Source organism: Mytilus galloprovincialis, chromosome 6, assembly GCF_965363235.1.
Source record: "Mytilus galloprovincialis chromosome 6, xbMytGall1.hap1.1, whole genome shotgun sequence".
In the NCBI taxonomy this organism is placed as follows: domain Eukaryota; kingdom Metazoa; phylum Mollusca; class Bivalvia; order Mytilida; family Mytilidae; genus Mytilus; species Mytilus galloprovincialis.
In genome coordinates this window covers 42211467-42233336 of record NC_134843.1, presented here as the reverse complement: position 1 = coordinate 42233336, position 21870 = coordinate 42211467, and the positions used below count along the sequence as shown (strand labels likewise).

At 31.4% G+C, this 21870-nt stretch overlaps 1 protein-coding gene across 2 annotated transcripts; it reads left to right on the top strand.

Moving 5' to 3' along the window:
- Positions 1-21870, top strand: LOC143079614 (lysosomal phospholipase A and acyltransferase-like). 2 transcript variants are annotated; one of them, XM_076255055.1, is made up of 6 exons: positions 1-116; positions 11245-11401; positions 12781-12899; positions 13401-13499; positions 16809-17036; positions 17736-21870. In XM_076255055.1, exons 1-6 carry the CDS (start codon positions 41-43, stop codon positions 18248-18250), a joined length of 1194 nt encoding a protein of 397 aa, XP_076111170.1. In that variant the 5' UTR covers positions 1-40; the 3' UTR covers positions 18251-21870. The 2 variants fall into 2 exon arrangements, with proteins under 2 accessions (XP_076111170.1, XP_076111169.1); XM_076255054.1 differs by lacking the exon at positions 1-116 and adding an exon at positions 6140-6262.

Below are 21870 nucleotides of genomic sequence, written 5' to 3'. Positions count from 1 at the left end.
TAACGAGTATTACGATTTTAAAAGCTTGATTTTTTCAAATATGTTTCGTTTGATATTTACCTGTTTGATATTAATCTTTTATTGTGAATGTAAGATCCTGAATCCTGTGATATTAGGTATTGTACATCTTTGTTTTAGAGCTTACATAATTTAACAGATTTATGACTTTTGAACAGGGTATACTACTGTTGCCTTTATTTACAGGTAATCGGACAAATGCACATGCACATGTCAGATGGGAAGCATCATTAGCATGAGTAAGAAAAACATGACGTTACTAACTTGTTTATTAGAAAACATGGAAACATTTCAAAATTGTCTCAAACTTGCATCTTCTTTTTTCAATACAGTTCGATGTTATAAGGTATATATCCCATGACATGAATGTTTTAGAAAAAAATTGTTTTGTTTTTTCTGATCAGATAACAGCTAGATAAAATACCCGGCTTGCCACGTTAAACACTTCCCTGCGAAAATTTGTTATCAAAAGGTCCGAAATATTGTGAGCCTCAATCCATTAATTGGAAATACAACTTCAAAATACTTATCGATTTAGTCCAAAATTATGCCAGGCAATGGGCTAAACGCAAGAAAGAAGACGTAGATACCCTTTCCGTATTGATTAAGGCTGTGATGTCGTTGATACAAATCCGAATTAAGAAACTAAATGGGTCAATACCAACGCTACGTCAATTTTTACAGACAAAAATGTTGCAAAACACTTGTCCTACCTCAACGACAAATATGTTGTTGTTCCCGCAGATAAAGCCCCAAACAACATCGTTTTTGTATGTAAATATCATTACAAAAACTACTTAATAAATGAATTAGGTATTGACAATTCATTTGGAAACTCAACATATACCCTCACTACACTTACAAAAGAGGAAATCCTGGATAAACATAGGTCTGTTCTAAGTTCCTTTGGAATTTCAACCAAAGATAAAGAACTGGATCTTCCATCACTGTATTGGGTATCTAAACTACATAAGTGTCCTTACAAACAAGGTAAATTGCTGGATCTTCCAAGTGCTCCACGAAACCTCTTTCTAAATTATTAACATCTATTTTATCAGCAATCAACGCCGGTGTCCAAAGTTATTGTGAAACTGCCTATTCTAGAGGTGGCGTGAATCAGATTTAGATACTAAAATAATCCAAAGATCTTTTAGAGTACATACAATCTAACACTCTCTCATCTTGTAATAGTATTAAAACATTTGACTTTTCTACACTTCACACAAGTATTTCCCATTCCAAAATATAAGACAAATTGAAACAGTTGGTATTACTTTGTTTCATTAAAAAGAATGGCGAACGTAGATACAAGTATCTTGTCTTGGGGGAAGGATAAATCCTACTTTCCAAAGAATCACTCTGATTCAAACAGAAAATTCTCCGAAACTGACATTATCTAGATGCTTGATTTCTTGATTGACAACATATTTGTTACGTTTGGATGATGTGTTTTTCAACAGACTGTCGGGATTCAAATGGGAACCAATTGTGTCCCTCTTCTTGTCGACTTGTTTCTTTATTATTATGAGGCTGGCTTCATACAGGATTTTTTTAGGAAGAAAGATAAGAAAGAAGTTAGCAACATCCTTTAACTTGATGTTCCGCTATATAGATGATGTTCTCTAACTAAATAATACAAAATGTGTTGACTGCATTGAGAAAATCTATCCCATCGAACAAGATATAAAGGATACTACAGATACAGTTAAGTCTGCCTCATATCTTGACTTACATCTAGAAATTGACAATGAGGGTCGATTGAAAACAACTTTACGACAAAAGAGATGATTTCAGCTTCCCAATTGTGAACTTTCCATTTCTATGTAGCAACATTCCAGCAGCGCTTGCATACGAAGTATTTATCTCCGAATTGATACGATATATCCGGGCTTATTTTTCCTATCATAATTTCCTTAAGAGAGGAATGCTGCTCACAAGGAAGCTATTTAACAAAGAGTTCAAAGTTGAAATCATCCCTTCGTTAATTTTACTGACGACATCACGAGTTGGTTGACCGTTATAGAATAACCGTTTCACAGATGATATCGGATATGTTCCTTATGTCGAAACTATGGGGCGCCAAATGGGACTCTTGTGGTATTTTACAAAATTCAATTCTGTCATAACAAAATCATTTTTGTCGTACAAAACTATGTGATACAGACTTTTTTTATGAGAACTTCAATTTTGTGATGACAAAAGTCAATTTTGTCAAAAAGGTATGCAAATATAAACTAATTTGCTTACAAAATTGACTTTTGTTACCTGATATGGAAATAAAAACACAAAAGTCAAATGTGTGAAGACAAAATTGACTTTTGTGAGACAAAATTGACTTTTGTGAGACAAAATTGACTTTTGTGAGACAAAATTGACAAAATTGAATTTTGTCTCAAAAAATTGAATTTTGTCTCACAAAGTTGAGTTTTGTCTCACAAAAGTCAATTTTGTCTCACAAAAGTCAATTTTGTGACGACAAAATTGACTTTTGTGAGACAAAACTAAATTTTATGAGACAAAATTCACTTTTTTGAGACAAAATTCACTTTTTGAGACAAAATTCACTTTTTTTGAGACAAAATTGACTTTTGTGAGACAAAACTCAATTTCATGAGACAAAATTTAATTTTGTCAATTTTGTCTCACAAATGTCAATTTTGTCTCACAAAAGTCAATTTTGTGTCACCAAAGTCGGTTTTGTATGCAAATTAGTTCACAGAATCCAAACTAAACAAATTTGCATACAAAATTGACTTTTGTCGCCCAATTTTCAAATTAGGTAACAAAAGTAAAGTCTGTGTTACAAAAATGAATTTTGTCATTACAAAAGTAACTTTTGTCCACTGAAAGACAATTTTGTATGACAAAACTTTAAATTTGTAGTATGCTACAAATTTTGTTAAACTGAACTCATTTTTGTTGAACAAAACTCCCATTTGTCTGTACAAATTTGAATTTCGAGTACGAAATCGTACAAACTACAATAACCCTTCCCTTTTCACGAAGGTGACCTACCAAAATAAGACTATTTACCGGATTTGTAATAACATAAGCAACACGACGGGTACCACATGTGGAGCAGGATCTGCTTACACTTCTCAAGCACCTGAGATCACCCCAGGGTTTTGGTTGGATTTGTGTTGCTTAGTCTTTAGTTTGCTATGTTATGTCTTCTGTACTATTATTTGTCTGTTTGTCTTTTTTCTTTTCGAAAATTTATCTTGTTTGCAAATTCCTTTATGTTACAATAAATAATTATGCAAAAGACTAAGTTACATACATATAGATATATATTTCTAATCGTGGGAATAATAATGGTTATCAGATTTATTGAGAAAAAAAAATTTAATTTACAAATTTCCGTTTGAAAAAAAATATTGAGCTGACAAAAGATCTTATTTTGGCCAAAACGAATAGGACAAGAACTCTGTTAACATTTGTAGTACAGGCCAGATAAAAAAAAAATATGGTTGTGTCTCCCGTCATTTGATGACCATCACATGGAATATGCACATGATGTAGTAAGGAAAAGAGTGAAATTTGTGGAAAAATAAACTATGAAATCTTGAAGTTTTAATGGTAAATTTTATATATTTTGTTCTAGTTTTAATCACACCATAAACAAACAATGTGCTTGATTTTTTTAAGAACATTAATTCAGATGGAAAAAATAAAAAGATCTTGTCCTCATGTGAAGTATAATTATTGGAAATTAAGACAGACATTTTCTGGATGAACAGTACATGTTTTGTTGAACAAAAATTAACACAATATTATAGTTTATAGAATTCTTTTCTATATCATATAGATTTGATGAAATGGCATGAAGGATATGATACTGTATATATGCTTTTAAACTTTATACATTATTTATATTCTAATTTTCACATTAATATTTGTCACTTATACATTAATATTTGTAACTTTTAGTATCTTTTAAATTATTCTATTGGGAAAAGGAGTATGTTCAGTAAGACCCCTTTTTGGCCCAAAAATATATCAGTTTTACAAAATTGTGAAAATTTAATCTTTTAGTTATTTACTGAGAAGAAGAAGGCTTCTGCTACATAAATATAGCCTGTTTTTGACAATACAATGCACATATACCGGGTACTAGCATCATTAAGGCATGCTAAATTACTGAAATCTTCACAATTATAGCATTTTAGACGGTTTCCGTCTTAAATGAAAGTGGCCGCATTCGTGTTCATTCATAATATTGAAATGTAAGTTGTATTTGATGATAATACATAACATGTATAAAGGTTGAGAATGAACACGGATCCGGCCACTTTCATTTTTGACGAAAACCATCTGAAAAGTGACGTTTTTTTGCATATTTGATAGATTTTACATATTTAAGATTCAATCGGAGCATTTTTAATGACTGAATCAGTTAAAACCTTTTACATAAACTAATCGAATCAATTGAAATAGACACTTAAGTGTTTAAAAAGTGTCTTAAATATCTCGTTAGATGAAACTGAAATTTGGGGCCAAAATCGGCCCTTACCGGACCTACTCCTTTGTAGTATGCTACAAATTTTGTTAAACTGAACTCATTTTTGTTGAACAAAACTCACATTTGTCCGTACAAAATTGAATTTCGAATACAAAATCGTACAAACTACAATAACCCTTCCCTTTTCACGAATGTGACTTACCAAATAAGACTATTTACCGGATTTGTAATAACATAAGCAACACGACGGGTACCACATGTGGAGCAGGGTCTGCTTACACTTCTCGAGCACCTGAGATCACCCAAGGGTTTTGGTTAGATTTGTGTTGCTTAGTCTTTAGTTTGCTATGTTATGTCTTCTGTACTATTATTTGTCTGTTTGTCTTTTTTTCTTTTCGAAAATTTATCTTGTTTGCAAATTCCTTTATGTTACAATAAATAATTATGCAAAAGACTAAGTTACATACATATAGATATATATTTCTAATCGTGGGAATAATAATGGTAATTGAGAAAAAAAAATTTAATTTACAAATTTCCGTTTGAAAAAAAAATATTGAGCTGACAAAAGATCTTATTTTGGCCAAAATGAATGTGACAAGAACTCTGTTAACCTTTGTAGTACAGGCCAGTAGTTGTTGAAAACAATAAAAAAAATATGCTTGTGTCTCCCGTCATTTGATGACCATCACATGGAATATGTAAATGACCTAGTAAGGAAAAGAGTGAAATTTGTGGAAAAATAAACTATGAAATCTTGAAGTTTTAATGTGCTTGATTTTTTTTAAGAACATTAATTCAGATAGAAAAAATAAAAAGATCTTGTCCTCATGTGAAGTATAGTTATTGGATTTTGTATGTATTTGATGATATTACATAACATATATAAAGGTTGAGGATGTTGGGTTTTTTGTGCTCTTCAACTTCATATTTATTTGGCATTTTTATTCGATTCGAGCGTCATATGAGAGTCTTTAAAACGAAATAATAATAACGTAACTGAATTTGAATAAACTTACTGTGACTTGATTGATAGTGTTACTCTACACGTAATGCAGTTTATTCAAAATTCTAACAAAATTGCAACACAGTTCTTTATTTTGTAAGAAAAAAGGATAACGATAACTGAAGGATAGAACACAATAGCACGGGCACTTGTGTCGGGGTTTTTTCTACCTTAAACCTTGATATATTAATGCTGAGGCCTGTAAATGTCTCTGATTAAGATATAACATATTCAAAGACGAGTATATCAGTCACATGATTTGTTTCAGAGACAACTGCCTGTGTATAAAGACTGAAAATCGTATTTCACGACAAGATTGGGATGTTATAAACGAGGAAAATACGTTGAAATGATAAATAAAATTTAAATTTAAATTTACCATATCAATCTGTAAACTGAGGCTAATACAACAAATATTGCAATATCTGAATTATGTATTGGTCCTCTGCAGTATCACAGAAAATAATGAAAGGTTATTCTCGTCCGCCATCTGGTCAATAGTGATATTGAGAAGAAATCTGTATTTTCTTCTTATATAATATGCGTTGTAAGTATGAATTATAATATGTAACCACTTTCAGAAAATATGTGACCTCCTTGTTAACTGACGTGTCACAAGTTTCCTTTCCGGACATCATTCAAACCGTATGATTCTTTACATAACGAATATAACGACTCTTATAGCTTGATTTTTTCAAATATGTTTCGTTTGATATTTACCTGTTTGTTATTAATCTTTTATTGTGAATGTAAGATCCTGAATCCTGTGATATTAGGTAATGTCATCTTTGTTTTAGAGATTACATAATTTAACAAATTTGTGACTTTTGAACAGGATATACTACTGTTGCCTTTATTTACAGGTAATCGGACAAATGCACATACACATGCCAGATGTGAAGCATCATTAGCATTAGTAAGAAAAACATGACGTTACTAGCTTGTTTATTAGAAAACATGGAAACTTTTCAAAATTGTCTCAAATTTACATCTTCTTTTTTCAATACAGTTCGATGTTATAAGGTATAAATCCCATAACATAAATGTTTTAGAAAAAAAAATTGTTTTGTTTTTTCTGATCATATAACAGACAGATAAAATATCCAATTGGCACGTTATTACAGGAGACCTCAACATTGTCAAAAACACTTCCCTGCGAAATTTGTAATTCAAAGGTCCGACATATCGTGAGCCTGAATCCATCAATTGAAAATACAACTTCAAAATACTGATCGATTCAGTCGAAAATTATGCCAGGCAATGGGCTAAACGCGAGAAATAATACGTAGATACTATTTCTGAATTGATTAAGGCTGTGAGGTCGTTGATACAAATCCGAATTAAGAAACTAAATGGGTCTATCAATACCCACGCTACGTCAATTTTTAAAGACCAAAATGTTGCAAGATACTTGTCCTACCTCCACGACAATTATGTTGTTGTTCCCGCATATAAAGCCTCAAACAACATCGTTTTTGTATGTAAATATCATTACTAAAACTACTTAATAAATGAATTAGATATTGACAATTTATTTGGAAACTCAACATATACCCTCACGACACTTACAAAAGAGGAAATCTTGAATAATCATAGGTCTGTTCCATGTTCCTTTGGAATTTCAATCAAAGATAAAGAACTGGATCTTCCATCACTGTATTGGATATCTAAACTACATAAGTGTCCATACAAACAACGGCAAATTGCTCCAAAAAACCTCTTTCTAAATTATTAACATCTTTTTTTTATCAGCAATCAAAGCCGGTTTCAAAAGTTATTGTGAAACTGCATATTCTAGAGGTGGCGGGAATCAGATTTGGATACTAAAATAATCCAAAGATCTATGTTGTGTCATGTGTACTATTGTTTTTCTGTTTGTCTTTTTCATTTTTAGCCATGGCGTTGTCAGTTTGTTTTAGATTTATGATATTGACTCCCTTTGGTATCTTTCGTCCCTCTTTTAGAGTACATACAATCCAATTCTCTCTCATCTTGCAATAGTATTAGAACATTCGACTTTTCTACACTTCACACAAGTATTCCCCATTCCAAACTATAAGACAAATTGAAACAGTTGGTTCGAACAAGAGATAAAGGATACTACAGATACAGTTAAGTCTGCCTCATATCTTGACTTATATCTAGAAATTGAAAATTAGGGTCGATTGAAAACAAAACTTAACGACACAAGAGATGATTTCAGCTTTTCAATTGTGAACTTGCCATTTCTATGTAGCAACATTCCAGCAGCGCTTGCATACGACGTATATATCTCCCAATTGATACGATATATCCGGGCTTATTTTTCCCATCATGATTTCCTTAATAGAGGATCGCTGCTCACAAGGAAGCTATTAAACAAAGAGTTCAAAAGTTGAAATCGTCCCTTCGTTAATTTTACTGACGACATCACGAGTTGGTTGACCGTTATAGAATAACCGTTTCACAGATGATATCGGATATGTTCCTTATGTCGAAACTACAACAACCCTTCCCTTTTCACGAATGTGACTTACCAAATAAGACTATTTACCGGATTTGTAATAACATAAGCAACACGACGGGTGCAACATGGGGAGCAGGATCTGCTTACACTTCTCGAGCACCTGAGATCACCCCAGGTTTTTGGTTGGATTTGTGTTGCTTAGTATTTAGTTTGCTATGTTGTGTCTTCTGTACTTTTATTTGTCTGTTTGTCTTTTTTTTTCTTTAGCCATGGCGTTGTCAGTTTATTTTCAATCTATGAGTTTGACTTTCCCTCTGGTATTTTCGACCCTCTTTTGCAGTCACATGCCTAATTTTTGGAAAATTTAGATACCAAAATGGCAAGAAACATTTAGTACCTATTGTTAAAGCTAAATGAAAATATATGTACATATATTTATAATAAGATTAGGAAACTTTAATCAATTCCGTAATTTTGATACTACGGCTAAGGCATCCTAAAAGATATATATGTTTGCTTTTAAAATACAACATCTATAAGTGCACATACTCTTCTGGAAAGCCTTAAAACAATGCATAGAAAAAACGAAACCAAAGGCTGAGCTTCATACAAATAGTGTTCATACATTCAAACTTGCACTATAAACTCTATACATGTATATTTTAAAGCATTTAATTCTTAAGTATTGGTTTAACTCACAATAAACCCATTTTCACTGAAGAACAATGATTTTTTTGTGTCTTGTTTGCAAATTCCTCCATGTTACAATAAAGAATTATGCAAAAGACTAAGTGACATACATATAGATATATATTTCTAATCGTGTGAATAATAATGGTTATCAAATTTATTGAGAGAAAAAATTTTGATTTACAAATTTCTGTTTTTAAACAAATATTGAGCTGACAAAAGATCTTATTTTGGCCAAAATGAATGAGACAAGAACTCTGTTAACCTTTGTAGTACAGGCCAGTAGCTGTTGAATACAATTAAAAAATATGCTTGTGTCTCCCGTCATTTGATGACCATCACATGGAATATGCACATGATCTAGTAAGGAAAGTTTTAATTGTAAATTTTATACATTTTGTTCTAGTTTGAATCACACCATAAACAAACAATGTGCTTGATTTTTTTTAAGAACATTAATTCAGATGGAGAAGATAAAAAGATCTTGTCCTTATGTGAAGTATAATTATTGGAAATTAAGACAGACATTTTCAGGATGTACAGTACATGTTTTGTTGAACAAAACTTAACACAATATTATTGTTTATAGAATTCTTTTCTGTATCATATAGATTTGATGAAATGGCATGAAGGATATGATACTGTATATATGCTTTTAAACTTTATACATTATTTTTATTCTAATGTTCACATTAATATTTGTCACTTATACATTAATATTTGTAACTTTTAGTATCTTTTAAATTATTCTATTGGGAAAAGGAGTAGATTCAGTAAGACCCTTTTTTGGCCCCAAAATATAGCAGTTTTACAAAATTGTGAAAATTTAATCTTTTAGTTATTAACTGGAAAGTAAAAGGCTTCTGCTACATAAATATGGCCTGTTTTTGACAATACAATGCACATATATCGGGTACTAGCATCATTAAGTCATGCTAAATTACTGAAATCTTCACAATTTTAGCATTTTAGTTAAATTTTAGAAGGTTTCCGTCTTAAATGAAAGTGGCCGCATTCGTGTTCATTCATAATATTGAAATGTAAGTTGTATTTGATATTATTACATAACATATATAAAGGTTGGGGATGAACAAGGATGTGACCACTTTCAATTTTGACAAAAACCATCTGAAAAGTGAAGTTTTTTGGCATATTTGATAGATTTTTCAAATTTTAGCTTGAATGACTAAATTTTTTAAATCAGTTAAAATCTTTCATATAAACTAATTGAATCAATTGAAATAGACACTTAAGTGTTTTGAAAATGTCCAAAATCTTTCGTTTGATGAACCTGAAATGTGAGGGCCAAAATCGGCCCTCTACTCCTTTATCGCGTCATTTGATTGCTTATTTTGAAGTATGGTTCTCATTTTTATTTTTCGAAATCTAAGGTAAGTATGTACATTGTAACTAATTATCATTGATTTGATTTGAAAATTTTTGACAATTCATTTATTTCTCATTAATATGAGGTATTTTCCTATGACATGTATATGTTAAATACTGAAATACACAAACCGATTTCTAAAAAAAGAACCGAAATGGAAGATTTTGTTTGATTGTCTTTGACTATCAGAATGAGTAAATGTTGTCCTGCTAAAGTTGGCCTATCCGGTCATGTAGTGACCTACTTCATGTTCTTGTTTGTCTAATCATACTGGTCTTCATACTTTTCTTAATGATACAGAACATTCATTATACATGACATTATGATTACTGATGCATGAATGATATCATCAATATTAATCAAATTGTGACCTTTGCATTTGGAATGGAGTCTTGTCTTTGAGGAGAAAATTATATCTTCACCATTTTACATATGAAAATGGATTCACAAGGAGCTATTGTTTTATAATGATTTTCTGTGTCCAAATGCATTGCGGTAATTCTGAATTTTCTTTTAAAGTGCTCATGATAAAGGGCAAACCTTCATGTAAAGGTAAATTATGTACATGTTATGCACCCCATAAGTTAATATTGGGCCTTAAATTGAGATTTTTATCAAATTTGACAAAATCGTTTTGGATTTCAAACAAATTTAGGCTTAGAAAACAGTACGCGCAGGCTAAACAAACATTATTTTAAAATATTTTTTGTTGATGTTTGCTACATGTTTTTTGGTCCAAATTATCAATGAAAATGTAACTGTTTTTATCGAAATTTTGTGAAAAATAAAAATGTCTGCTATTTATAAAGTCATGAAAAGATTGCCAATACATAAATTTTCAGCAAATAGACGTGTTTCCTATCTAGTCATAGTTTTAGGTATGATTCATTTAAATATTGGTCAATAAATCCTTACTATTATTTTTTTTGCTAGAAATAGGGACCTTATCCTTTTCATCACACGTTGACAATGATGTGATTATTTGAAGGTGATGGACGGTAGTCTTAAATTGTCTAGGCTTTCTAGTTTTCATGTCGAGGATAATTTAATTTTTGCATGCATAGTGAATGGATGCGGCATCAAAATATTTATGTGGTTTAATTTTTCCTTTAAAGTTTCGGACTTGGTGATATACATTTTACATGATATAAGAAAAGTAAGAATGAATGCTGGAAACATCATATAATATAGAAAAAATCTTTACTTTATTTCTCATTTCTTTGAATATTTTGTAGTACCGGGTGATGGTGGAAGTGAATTTGTAGTGAAACTGAACAAGACAACTGCTCCTCATTCTTGGTGTGTTCTTTATACAGATCATTACTTTAGTTTATGGCTAAATTTCGTAGAGTTACTCCCTAAAGTAATAGATTGCTTCACTAATAACACGAAGTAAGTCAAAGGAAAATGTTTTCAAAATTTTGCTATTTAAATTGATACCAGATACATTTTTTACAGGAACATGTACAATTTATATGGTAACTGTATAATATATATATAATACAGCATTGACTATGTTTGAAAAGATAAAGAATTACTTTGTTAAATAATGTAAACAAAAAACATCAGGAAAAACATGTTTTCCTGTCACTCATCTTGAAAATGACTTTTTATAATAAGCCCAAATAAAGTAATAACTTGGTGATTTTAGTTGCAAATAACAGCTTTGTTCATTGATAAATAGAATTAAATACATTGTACATATGCAATATTCAATTTAAAATGTACATATATTGAATGATACAACTTTCACTGTTTGTAAGACATTTTGTCTATTACAATTTTTGTTGTTGTAAGATACTAGTATGCAATGTATGATTGTCTCTTTTAAAATTGATCACGCTTTTCTGGACTCAGTGCAGTTTAGAAAATGTTAGGCCACGAGGTCCTCATGGCAGAGAGGGGCCTTGGTGGCAAGATGGTATAAGCAGTTGAACTACTGTATCATTAGCCTGACAACACTGATGTTGTGAGTTCGAATCCCCCGTATGGTAGGTGTGCTCCAGTCCAGTCTTAATTGACTAGAATTGTCAGTTTTCCTACCACAGATATGTGGTTCTCTCAAGGCAGTTCCGCATCTTACACCAAAAAAAATTACCGCCATCAAATAGTACAATAGTGTTGAAAAACGCATTAAATATTAATCAATCAATCAATCCTCACGACAGATTGGTTGAATAGGGAAGTGGCACACTATGTAACGAATTTATCTTACCGACTATCTTAACGTGTAAAATTTAGACTTGTGATCTATCAAAATGAGCAAGCCAGTCTTCAATACTGTTAGCATTAAGAAACTACTTCCATTGAGCATACAAGAACAATAGCCAACGATAACAACTTGTTAGGTTAAAATTTTTTAATGAATTTATTTCAATCTTAATCATCAATTTCTTCGTCTGTTGAAACCTTTAAGATTTTTTCTCAGTTCCGATTGTTTTATAAAGGGACGTAAGACCACTACTAACCGTGAATGAAATAAGCTCCGCCTCCCTACTACCTAATATGGAATATAAAGGGCTGCAACTCCACTACTAACCGTGTATGAAATAAGCCCCGCCTCCCTACTAACCTAATATCAAATATACACGGATTCACGCGGACGCTTTTAACCAATCGCATTCCTAGAAATGTATAGGATAAATTGATATATTTGGTATAGAAAATATGATATATGTATGAATGTTACCAGGTTCTTTCATTACCCAATGTTTGTTTCATTTATAACCTCATGCAATACAAATTTTGCATATGTTGTTTCTAAATTTCAGACTATTATATGACAGAGAGAAACATGTAACCCGCAATCCATCGGGTGTTGAAACAAAGATTCCAGGGTGGGGAGATACGCAGACGGTGGAGTGGCTTGACCCTTCGCAAATTAGTTGGAGTAAGTACATGACGTAGGTATGTCAGAGTTAGGGGAATACAGGCAGGATAATCCTTTGCATATCAGCTTTTGCTTTGGTTTTATATGTAACTTACGTCATGATTTGTTAGCTATGTAAAAGGAATAGGTACATCAAATAACAAAAGACACCTCATCCTAAGTGTTAAATCCATCTTCAACTTCGTACTTTTTTTGGCTTTTTTATTTTCTTGATTCGATAGCCACTGATGAGTGTTTTGTAGACGAAACGCACGTCTGGCGCAAATACAAAATTTCAATCCTGGTATCTATGATGAGTTTATTTGCAACATTGAGTTTACTGGAGCAAAAAAGAATCATTTATTCACAACATATATGATTTGCACAAAACCTTAAAAAAAATCTATATATATATATTTAGATAAAATATGGTATTTTAGAAAAATACACTATGATGACATGAAATACAGAGTCTTTCATAGACAGATTTCTCAAAACAATTGTTTTGGGTTTTTTTTTCAGCATATTACTTTTCATCCATTGTTAATGCCATGGTAAAATGGGGATATGAGAGAAACGTATCAGTAAGAGGGGCTCCATATGACTTCAGGAAAGCTCCAAGTATGCGAAATAACTTAATTATTAAAAAAAAATTCTGTAAATTCATAAATTATTGTTGACATTTATTGTTGCCATTTTTTAAAAATGAACAAAAACGCTATATCAATTTATGTGACATACCGAATTAGACTATTTACCGGATTTGTAATAACATAAGCAACAAGACGGGTGCCACATGTGGAGCAGGATCTGCTGCCCTTCTGGAGCACCTGAGATCACCCGAAGTTTTTTGTGGGGTTCGTGTTGCTTAGTCTTAAGTTTTCTATGTTGTGTCTTCTGTACTATTATTTGTCCGTTTGCCTTTTTATTGTTAGCCATGGCGTTGTCAGTTTATTTTCTATCTTCGAGTTTGACTCTCCCTCTGTTACCTTTCGTCCCTCTTTTATTGCATTTTCAGGAAAATCTGCATACAGATATACGATAAGATATCAGAAAGTCATGTCCTATTAATGTTATACTCACCAGTTGCATCATTCGCATTTATAAAACCTTGGCACTAATTTATGAATTTACAATATTTCACACAGGAATCAGACTAACTATTATGCCAGTAGTACAGGATGAAATACTTATCAGTTTTTATAAGTCCTTATGTGTGTCAGTAGTCTTATTGGTGAGTTCCCACCTTGAATTGGAATGTCGTGCGTTTGATATCTGGTCATTGAACTTAAAATTCATAGTTTACAAGAGCAAGTACAGGTCAACTTGACCTCAATTCAGAATAATTATGTTATGGTAGAGTGACACCTTTACCTGCAGACTCTAATTTGGTGACTTATCATAATTAAAAAATCATGTTGAATGTGATAGCTAATGGCTGTTTCAAAGGAAAATGCAGTTTTGTTCAAGACTTACAATGTACCATCCAAAGACGTTTTAAAGAAATCAAAGTATATTCGTATTGTGAAAATTATTCTTAACTATAATTATGATGACCGGTGATAAAATATTTCTGCGCTATATTTTACCTATATCTTATATATTTTAACACTAAGGCCTTATTTTTTATTTACAAAGTTTTTGTTTTTGAATAATTACTATTCAAAATCGTATTTTTTCAAAACAGTTTGTTTTTATTTGAATAAAAAATGTTATATGATAAACAAACCTAAATGCATGAATTAAACTAAATCAGTCATAAAACAGTCATAAATTATAAAAAAAATGGAACAAAACCAATGTTACAACACAAATCATATATAAGCAGGGGTAGAACTTCGCGATTTATAATGTGAAGTGCCCAAAAGAAGGGTTTTATTTGTATGAATAGTCATAAAACAACTAATATGTGACAATTGTTGTATTTTGACCTGTCAATTTGAAAAACATAATCATCTAACAGCCAATTGTAGCCCTTCTGGAATCTTCTGCTTTGTAATTAAACCTTATTACTGATAGGAGTTAAACTAAATTTTGTATATGTTAGTGCAAGTAAACATCGAGTGCAACAAACTTGATATTCTAGTCCGATATGAAAATGTCATAACAAAGATTATGTTAAAAGATGTCGACGCACGTGCTCTTTGTTTCCTGTCTACAAATCAATGTAAATTTACCCGTTTTCATCGAATTTTCACTGACAATCAAAATGGGTGCTATTTGAGATGTCATGAATAGAACGCAAGAACGTAAATTTCAACGAAAAGATGTATTTCCTATCAAGTCATTGTATTTGCTATGATCCATTGTGAAATTGGTAAATTAATCATAATTTAAAGTTTCAGCTAGAAAATTATGGCCTTATCGAAACCTGAAAACAAGTAAAATTTAAAACTTTTCGTGGAAAGACCTTATGTTTTTCTTCTGATTATTATTTTTTTGTTGTTGTTGTTTTTTTTTTTCTTCTGCCGTCTGAGATGCTTTTTTGTCTTACAACATATCGAATGGATTTTTGGCCAATGATGTTGTACAGTTATGGGGGTTTCAAAACTAACCCTGTGTAAACGAACACTTATTCTTATAGGAGTTATCTCCCCGCGTCCCCTTTTCTTGTTATCGCTATATCTCTAAAACCGAAAAAGATTTTAGCAAACTGTTTTCAACAAATTGTTCGTCTACTCTTAAGAATGATTTTGGTTAATTTTGACTTGAGTGATCGGAAGACATCTTATGGGAGTTATTTCCCTTTGAAAATTTAAGATAGGCGATTTGTTGGATAAATTCATAAATTAGACTATTTACCGGATTTGTTATCACATAAGCAACACGACGGGTGCCACATGTAGGTAGAGCAGGATCTGCTTACCCTTCCAGAGCACCTGAGATCACCCCTAGTTTTTTGGTGGGGTTCGTGTTGTTTATCCTTTAGTTTTCTATGATGTGTCATGTGTGCTGTTGTTTGTTTGTCTTTTTCATTTTTAGCCATGGCGTTGTCAGTTTGTTTTAGATTTATGAGTTTGACTGTCCCTTTGGTATCTTTCGTCCCTCTTTCATACAGTATAATCGTAGAGGCCTACAGTCTTTTAATATGAATTACTGTTTACAAAAAGCCTGAATTTAATATGAATAACTGTTTACAAAAATAACTGTTTACAAAAAGGCGCAACTTCAACCTATTTAAGTTGAACAGTTTTGGTTAACCCTTATAGGAGTTTTCTCCCCTTTTGTATTTGAAATCAGTATTTTTCCACAACCATACAAGTGATTGACCTGGGGTCTTTTGATTTTAGATCACTGACCTATGACCTTGAAATTGAGGTCAAGGTCAAAGATCAATTTGACGTTCTAGATTTTCACATTGCTAAAAATTCTTTCTTGTTCATTATAAAACAATTAAGTCTTCTGCATATACCTATTAATCTTATTTTCTCATATCAGTTAGAGGTACCAAATTACATAAACAATAAGTTACATTTTCTAACATCGTTTTTTAAATTTCATTCTTATTATCGAGTTGGAAAGACCTTCAATTGTTCCCTGAAGAATTGGTTTTTAATTTGTTAAATATTTCTTCCATAAAGAAAGGAAGAACAGAACAAATCTATTGGAGTATTGTAAACGGCCAACCCTCATATACATTGTTTTGTATGAATTTTATCAGTGCTAGTGGTTTAATGGTTTTGTTTTTTAATGCATATAGCTGTACTTTAAAACCTTCTTACACACCAGAAACAGAGAGATAACATTCTATCAATCTAAAAAAAAACACCGTGAGTTGTCTCCCATTGAACATGAAAAATTCATGAAGAAAAGAAGTAAAATAGGACGTAATGTAATGATCTTTGTAAAAACAGAATTTATTGTATAACATTAATTTAGTATTAAAATGGGAATGCTATTCATGCATAAAGAAAACTGTCCCTTTTCCAGATGAATATGCGGATTTTTACCAGAATTTGAGAAATTTGGTTGAGGAAACATATGCTCTAAACAACAATACTAAAGTTGTCTTGCTATGCCACAGCATGGGGAGTCCTACCACACTGTACTTCCTTAATCACCAGCCACAGTCATGGAAAGATAAATTTATTCAGTCATTTATATCATTAGCTGGTGTATGGGGAGGATCTGTTAAATCACTAAGACTCTTAGCTTCAGGTAAGACAAATTTTTTTTGTAAAAAGGCATTAAATACGTGAGGGTAGATTGAATGATCACCAACATTTATGTTTTGAAATAGTACAATGTAAAAGATGAAAGCCTAATAATATGTCCAGATTTTTCACTAAAATACTTTTAATTTAAGATTTCCCTAATCTTGTGGCCATATCAAAAAATGAAATAATTTAAACTGAAGCTACAAACTTGTAATGAACATTGCCGGTATTGATGTGACAATAAATGGATGTATGATGGCATTAAAAAGCCTTTTTATTTACTTTCTGTAAAAGGATTTTGGTTGATTTCCAAATATTTCTTGAACTGGCAAAATATACTACACACTAGATATCTTAACCACTGTGCTGTTTAAATATTTGTTGACTTGCAGCAGTATCAATATTCAGAAAATATTAAATCCATTGTACATACTATGTGAAAAGTAAATTATACAATCGAACTTATATCACATAAATGCACTATTTCTTCATTTATAAGTTGTAAAAATTCGACATAGGATTGATTTTCTGGTACCAAAATATGATGCTATAGGTAAAAAATAATTTTCTGTAAAATATTTTTTTTGTATACGTGAGGGTACATCTTACTTTTTGTATATAAGATAATCTGGGTGTAGTCTTTGTTAAAGCCAACCATCACCAATGAAAAATAATATTTGTATCAATTGGTTCATTTCAGGTGATAATTTGGATGTACCTTTTGTAAAAGCATTAAAATTGAGAGCCCAACAACGATCCATGCCTAGCACTGCTTGGCTGATGCCGTCAGATGTGTTTTGGGGTAAGGATGAAGTCCTAATTGAACGACCTGGAAGGAATTACACAGTCAATGATTACAAACAATTCTTCATGAATATTAATTTCATGGATGGGTGGTATATGAGACAGGACACAGCAAATCTTATCAGATTACTGAAGCCCCCTGGTGTTGAGGTTCATTGTGTCCATGGTTACGATATTCCTACGCCTAAAACTCTTGTGTATACAGGCAATATGTGGCCTGATTCACAACCTAATGTCAGAACAGAACTAGCAGATGGTACAGTAAATATTCGTAGTCTGAAAGGATGTTTACACTGGCAAGGGAAACAACCCCAGAAGATTTATCATGTTCCTGTCAAATATGCAGAGCATAGGGAGATACTTAAGAACAAAGATGTTATAGCATATCTAAAGAAAACCTTAACAAGTTGATGTTTGAATGTTAAGTTTAGATAATTTGTGTCTGTTGCTGAATTAACTTTTTATTTGTTGGTGAAATATATTTTTGGGGGAAGGGAAGGGGGGTTTTAGTCTCTTTCCATTATTTTCCAGAAAATATAGCAGGTCTACTAAAAACCTTACAGAAATCCAAGTTCATATTTATCATACACATTTGACAAACTCTTCAGGAATACTGCAAGGGTAGAGGTTAGATTGTCCGGAATTTTGAAAACCGAACACATGAATTAGAGTTAATGTTTCGGTGGTATTCTACTGTGTTAGCTTAAAATGTATCATTCCATAGAATATAGGAAAATGATATGAATCATTTAGATGTGATTGATTTATCAATACTACTCTTAAATTTATTTGCTTTTACACTGCTGATGTTTTGTATTATTCTGTGGAAATAATAGGAACGTCCATGTAATATATTGTTCAATTTTTCAAAGAAATATGCATATACCTGTAGTTAAACAATAAAAACTGCACAAATTCCACTGGTTTCCTGAATCTTCAGTAATTTAAGATTACATGACGTTTCATTATTCCATATAGTCTAGGAAGCTTCTTGCTACATTTAAGACCCATTGGTGGCCTTCGGCAGTTGTCTGCTCTATGGTCAGGTTGTTTTCGCTTTGACACATTCCCCATTTCCTTTCTCAATTTTATTATAGGTAATAACCAGTGGGTTTTTACTATTTCATTGTACAAGAATGTTAAGTAAGAAATATAAATATTTAAAAAGAAGATGTGGTACGATTACTAATGAGACAACGCTCCACAAGAGAAATGACACAGAAATTAACAACTATAGGTCACCAATGAGCATAGCCAATACCGCATAGTCAGCTGTAAAAGTCCCCGAAATGACATTGTAAAACAATTGTCAATGGTAACATACTATTTTTTTTGGTGGACCATTCTCTTATTGACAGCCATATCACATATTATTTATATTTGTAGGTGATTTTACATAATCTTTACTTGATGTTCATTTGGTAAAACACACATGAGTCAAACACCTGTTCTTCATGTGTAATTCAAATGTCAAAACAAAAGGTCAGAGATCTAACAGCAGTATCAGATTGATTTTATGATTTCAAGACAAACTGACCATTCAAAATATTTGCTTGCTTGAATATTTCAAAATGAAACAAGATATCATTTTTATGTTTTTATACGACCGCAAAAAAGTCTTTGGGATCACATAAGGTAGCAATAAACAGTTAGGAAAAAATTTCAAATTTGCCCTCATAAATTTTACCATCCCCTTTTCATTGCTTTCTTTCAATATTGAGCTTACTGTTTGTGTCATATATGTGCATATGTATGTAATCGGAATCTTCTATAAATTTTATATGCAGTGTATAAAATGGTAAAATATCATTTCTTTGGGTGTATCCATGGCAACAATCTGCATTTATTTGCTATAAAATATTGCAAAAAGGGGGAAAAGATGTCACATATTTCCCCAAAATTTGGCTAAAAGTAGAATTTCAATCGCTTGAATTAATACCTTATCTGAAACAGTTTACACATATCTTTCAGAAAACCCAATGAAAATTATATGTCTTTCATCTCATTTTTTTGTAAAATTGCGTTGTTTTTGAATTTTTTAACGATGGTTCAATACCACAAAAGAAAGATTGTGATTGATTTTTGGGATCATGGTCCCAACCGTTTAAGAATTAGGAGCCCAAATGGGGCCCAAAACAACCATTTTTTCTAGTTTTATGATAATAACATCTGTGTAGGTATTTTGATTGCTCTGAAACTATACCACAATGTTTAATAACACAAGTAGAAGGTGGGGACTCAATATAGGGGTTATGGGGTCAACAGTTCAGGAATTAAGGGTTAAATAAGGGCAAAAAACAAGCATTTTTCTAAGTTTCCAGACAATAACTTGTGTGTATGTGTATGGATCTCTCTGACATTGTACCACTAGGTTTCATATCACAAAGGAAAGGCTGGGATTGAGTTTAAGGGTAATTGCCCGAAACATGAAGGAATTAGGGGCCAAAGACAAGCATATTACTAGTTTCCAGACAAAACTTGTGTATAAGTGTATGGATCTCTCTGAAATTGTACTACAAGGTTCCATACTACAAAGGAAAGGCTGGGATTGAGTTTTGTGGTTATTGTTACAAAATTTTTCAAATTTCTAGTTTTGGAAAAGTTTCAAGAAGAAATCTTCAACTGCACAGTATTGCGCAACAGATTTTTCAGATCTTTTACCGTATTTATTTTGTGTCAGAAACCTTTATTATGTCAAAACTTTGATCACAATCCAAATTCAGACAGTTTCAAGCTTGAATATTGTGTCCAAATTTGCCCCTACTGTTCAGGGTTCGACCTCTGCTGTCGTATCAGGCTGCGCTCAGTGAAGCATTTTATTGAATAATACCGTATTAAGAAAAAAATAAAGAAGTCCTTTAACCAAAGACTGAAGTGAAGATGATTTGAAGTTAGATATTTTTCAAGTCCTTTAACCAAAGTAAAAACTTTTTAATTCTGTATCTTGTTCTTAATTGACAATAAAGAGTAGGTAAAAAATGTTGATAAGTTAACTTTAACAACTCCTTTTTCTTTGTTAATTTGGAATATGTATGGATCTTAAAAAAAGAATTATATTAAATGATGTCAAATGAGGAGTATTAACACATTTCACTATGTCAGCGTTCAATGACCTGAATGGATGGTAAACTTCTAGTTGCCTAGTTGATATGAAATTGTTTAAACTAAAGATTCATGTTTATTAAATAACTTTTTGGGATGAATTGGTTTCTTCAAACTTTTGCTTTGCAGTTGTCTGTCATGTTTTTACAATTATTAATTAATTCCATTCAAAATACTTCTCCAGTTTAATGAAGTTTTTTCTGAATTGTGTTATTCCATTTGAACCCATGATATTCTTTACTATAGTATTAACATTTATGGGAAGTGCATTTCATTTTATGAATATATGATTGATTCAGATTTCAATAGTGACTAATATATAAAAATTTGGATTTTCTCTTTGTGTGTGAGTTTTTCGAAAGATTTTTTTTCTTATCTTATCTTAATTTTTAACTGTCACAAAATGTACCATGTTGTGTATCAACAAGTTTTATCTTCATTTGATAAATTTTGTATATCCAAAGATTTAAATGCATAGTATATAAATCCTTAGTATACCACAGTCTGACTTGTATCAAATAGTGACATTTGTAAACCTTTTTCTTGCAAGAAAGCAACTCTATTGTATCTTTCTTACACTAAAATAAAAAACAATATTGTGATTTTCAAATAAAAAGTTTTCAGATGAATGAAACAGCTTGACTTGGATGATTTAACATCAGATTGATGTAAGTTTGATTTTTTTTTTTTTTAAATATTGCCCTCTTGAAATTAAATGGTTAACAAATTTATGAATGCATTGTCAATCTATGTCAGAAGTGTAAAATGGTTAACTATTATTTAAAAAAATAATGTGAGTTCTACCATTTCACTCAGCTGAATTTGCATTGTTTGATAATTGATTGTAAATGTATTTACAGTTTGAATGTATTGTTTACTTGTCAAAATTTGTCTTATCATCTTTTATTTAAATAAATGTAAAAAAAATA

Bases quoted from the DNA above. Each gene is read 5' to 3' on its own strand.
- LOC143079614 (XM_076255055.1), top strand. From the start codon at position 41: ATGTTTCGTTTGATATTTACCTGTTTGATATTAATCTTTTATTGTGAA. The intron at 117-11,244 runs GTATTGTACATC...AATATTTTGTAG, and splicing joins CCTGAATCCTGTGATATTAG to TACCGGGTGATGGTGGAAGT. The intron at 17,037-17,735 runs GTAAGACAAATT...GGTTCATTTCAG, and splicing joins ACTAAGACTCTTAGCTTCAG to GTGATAATTTGGATGTACCT.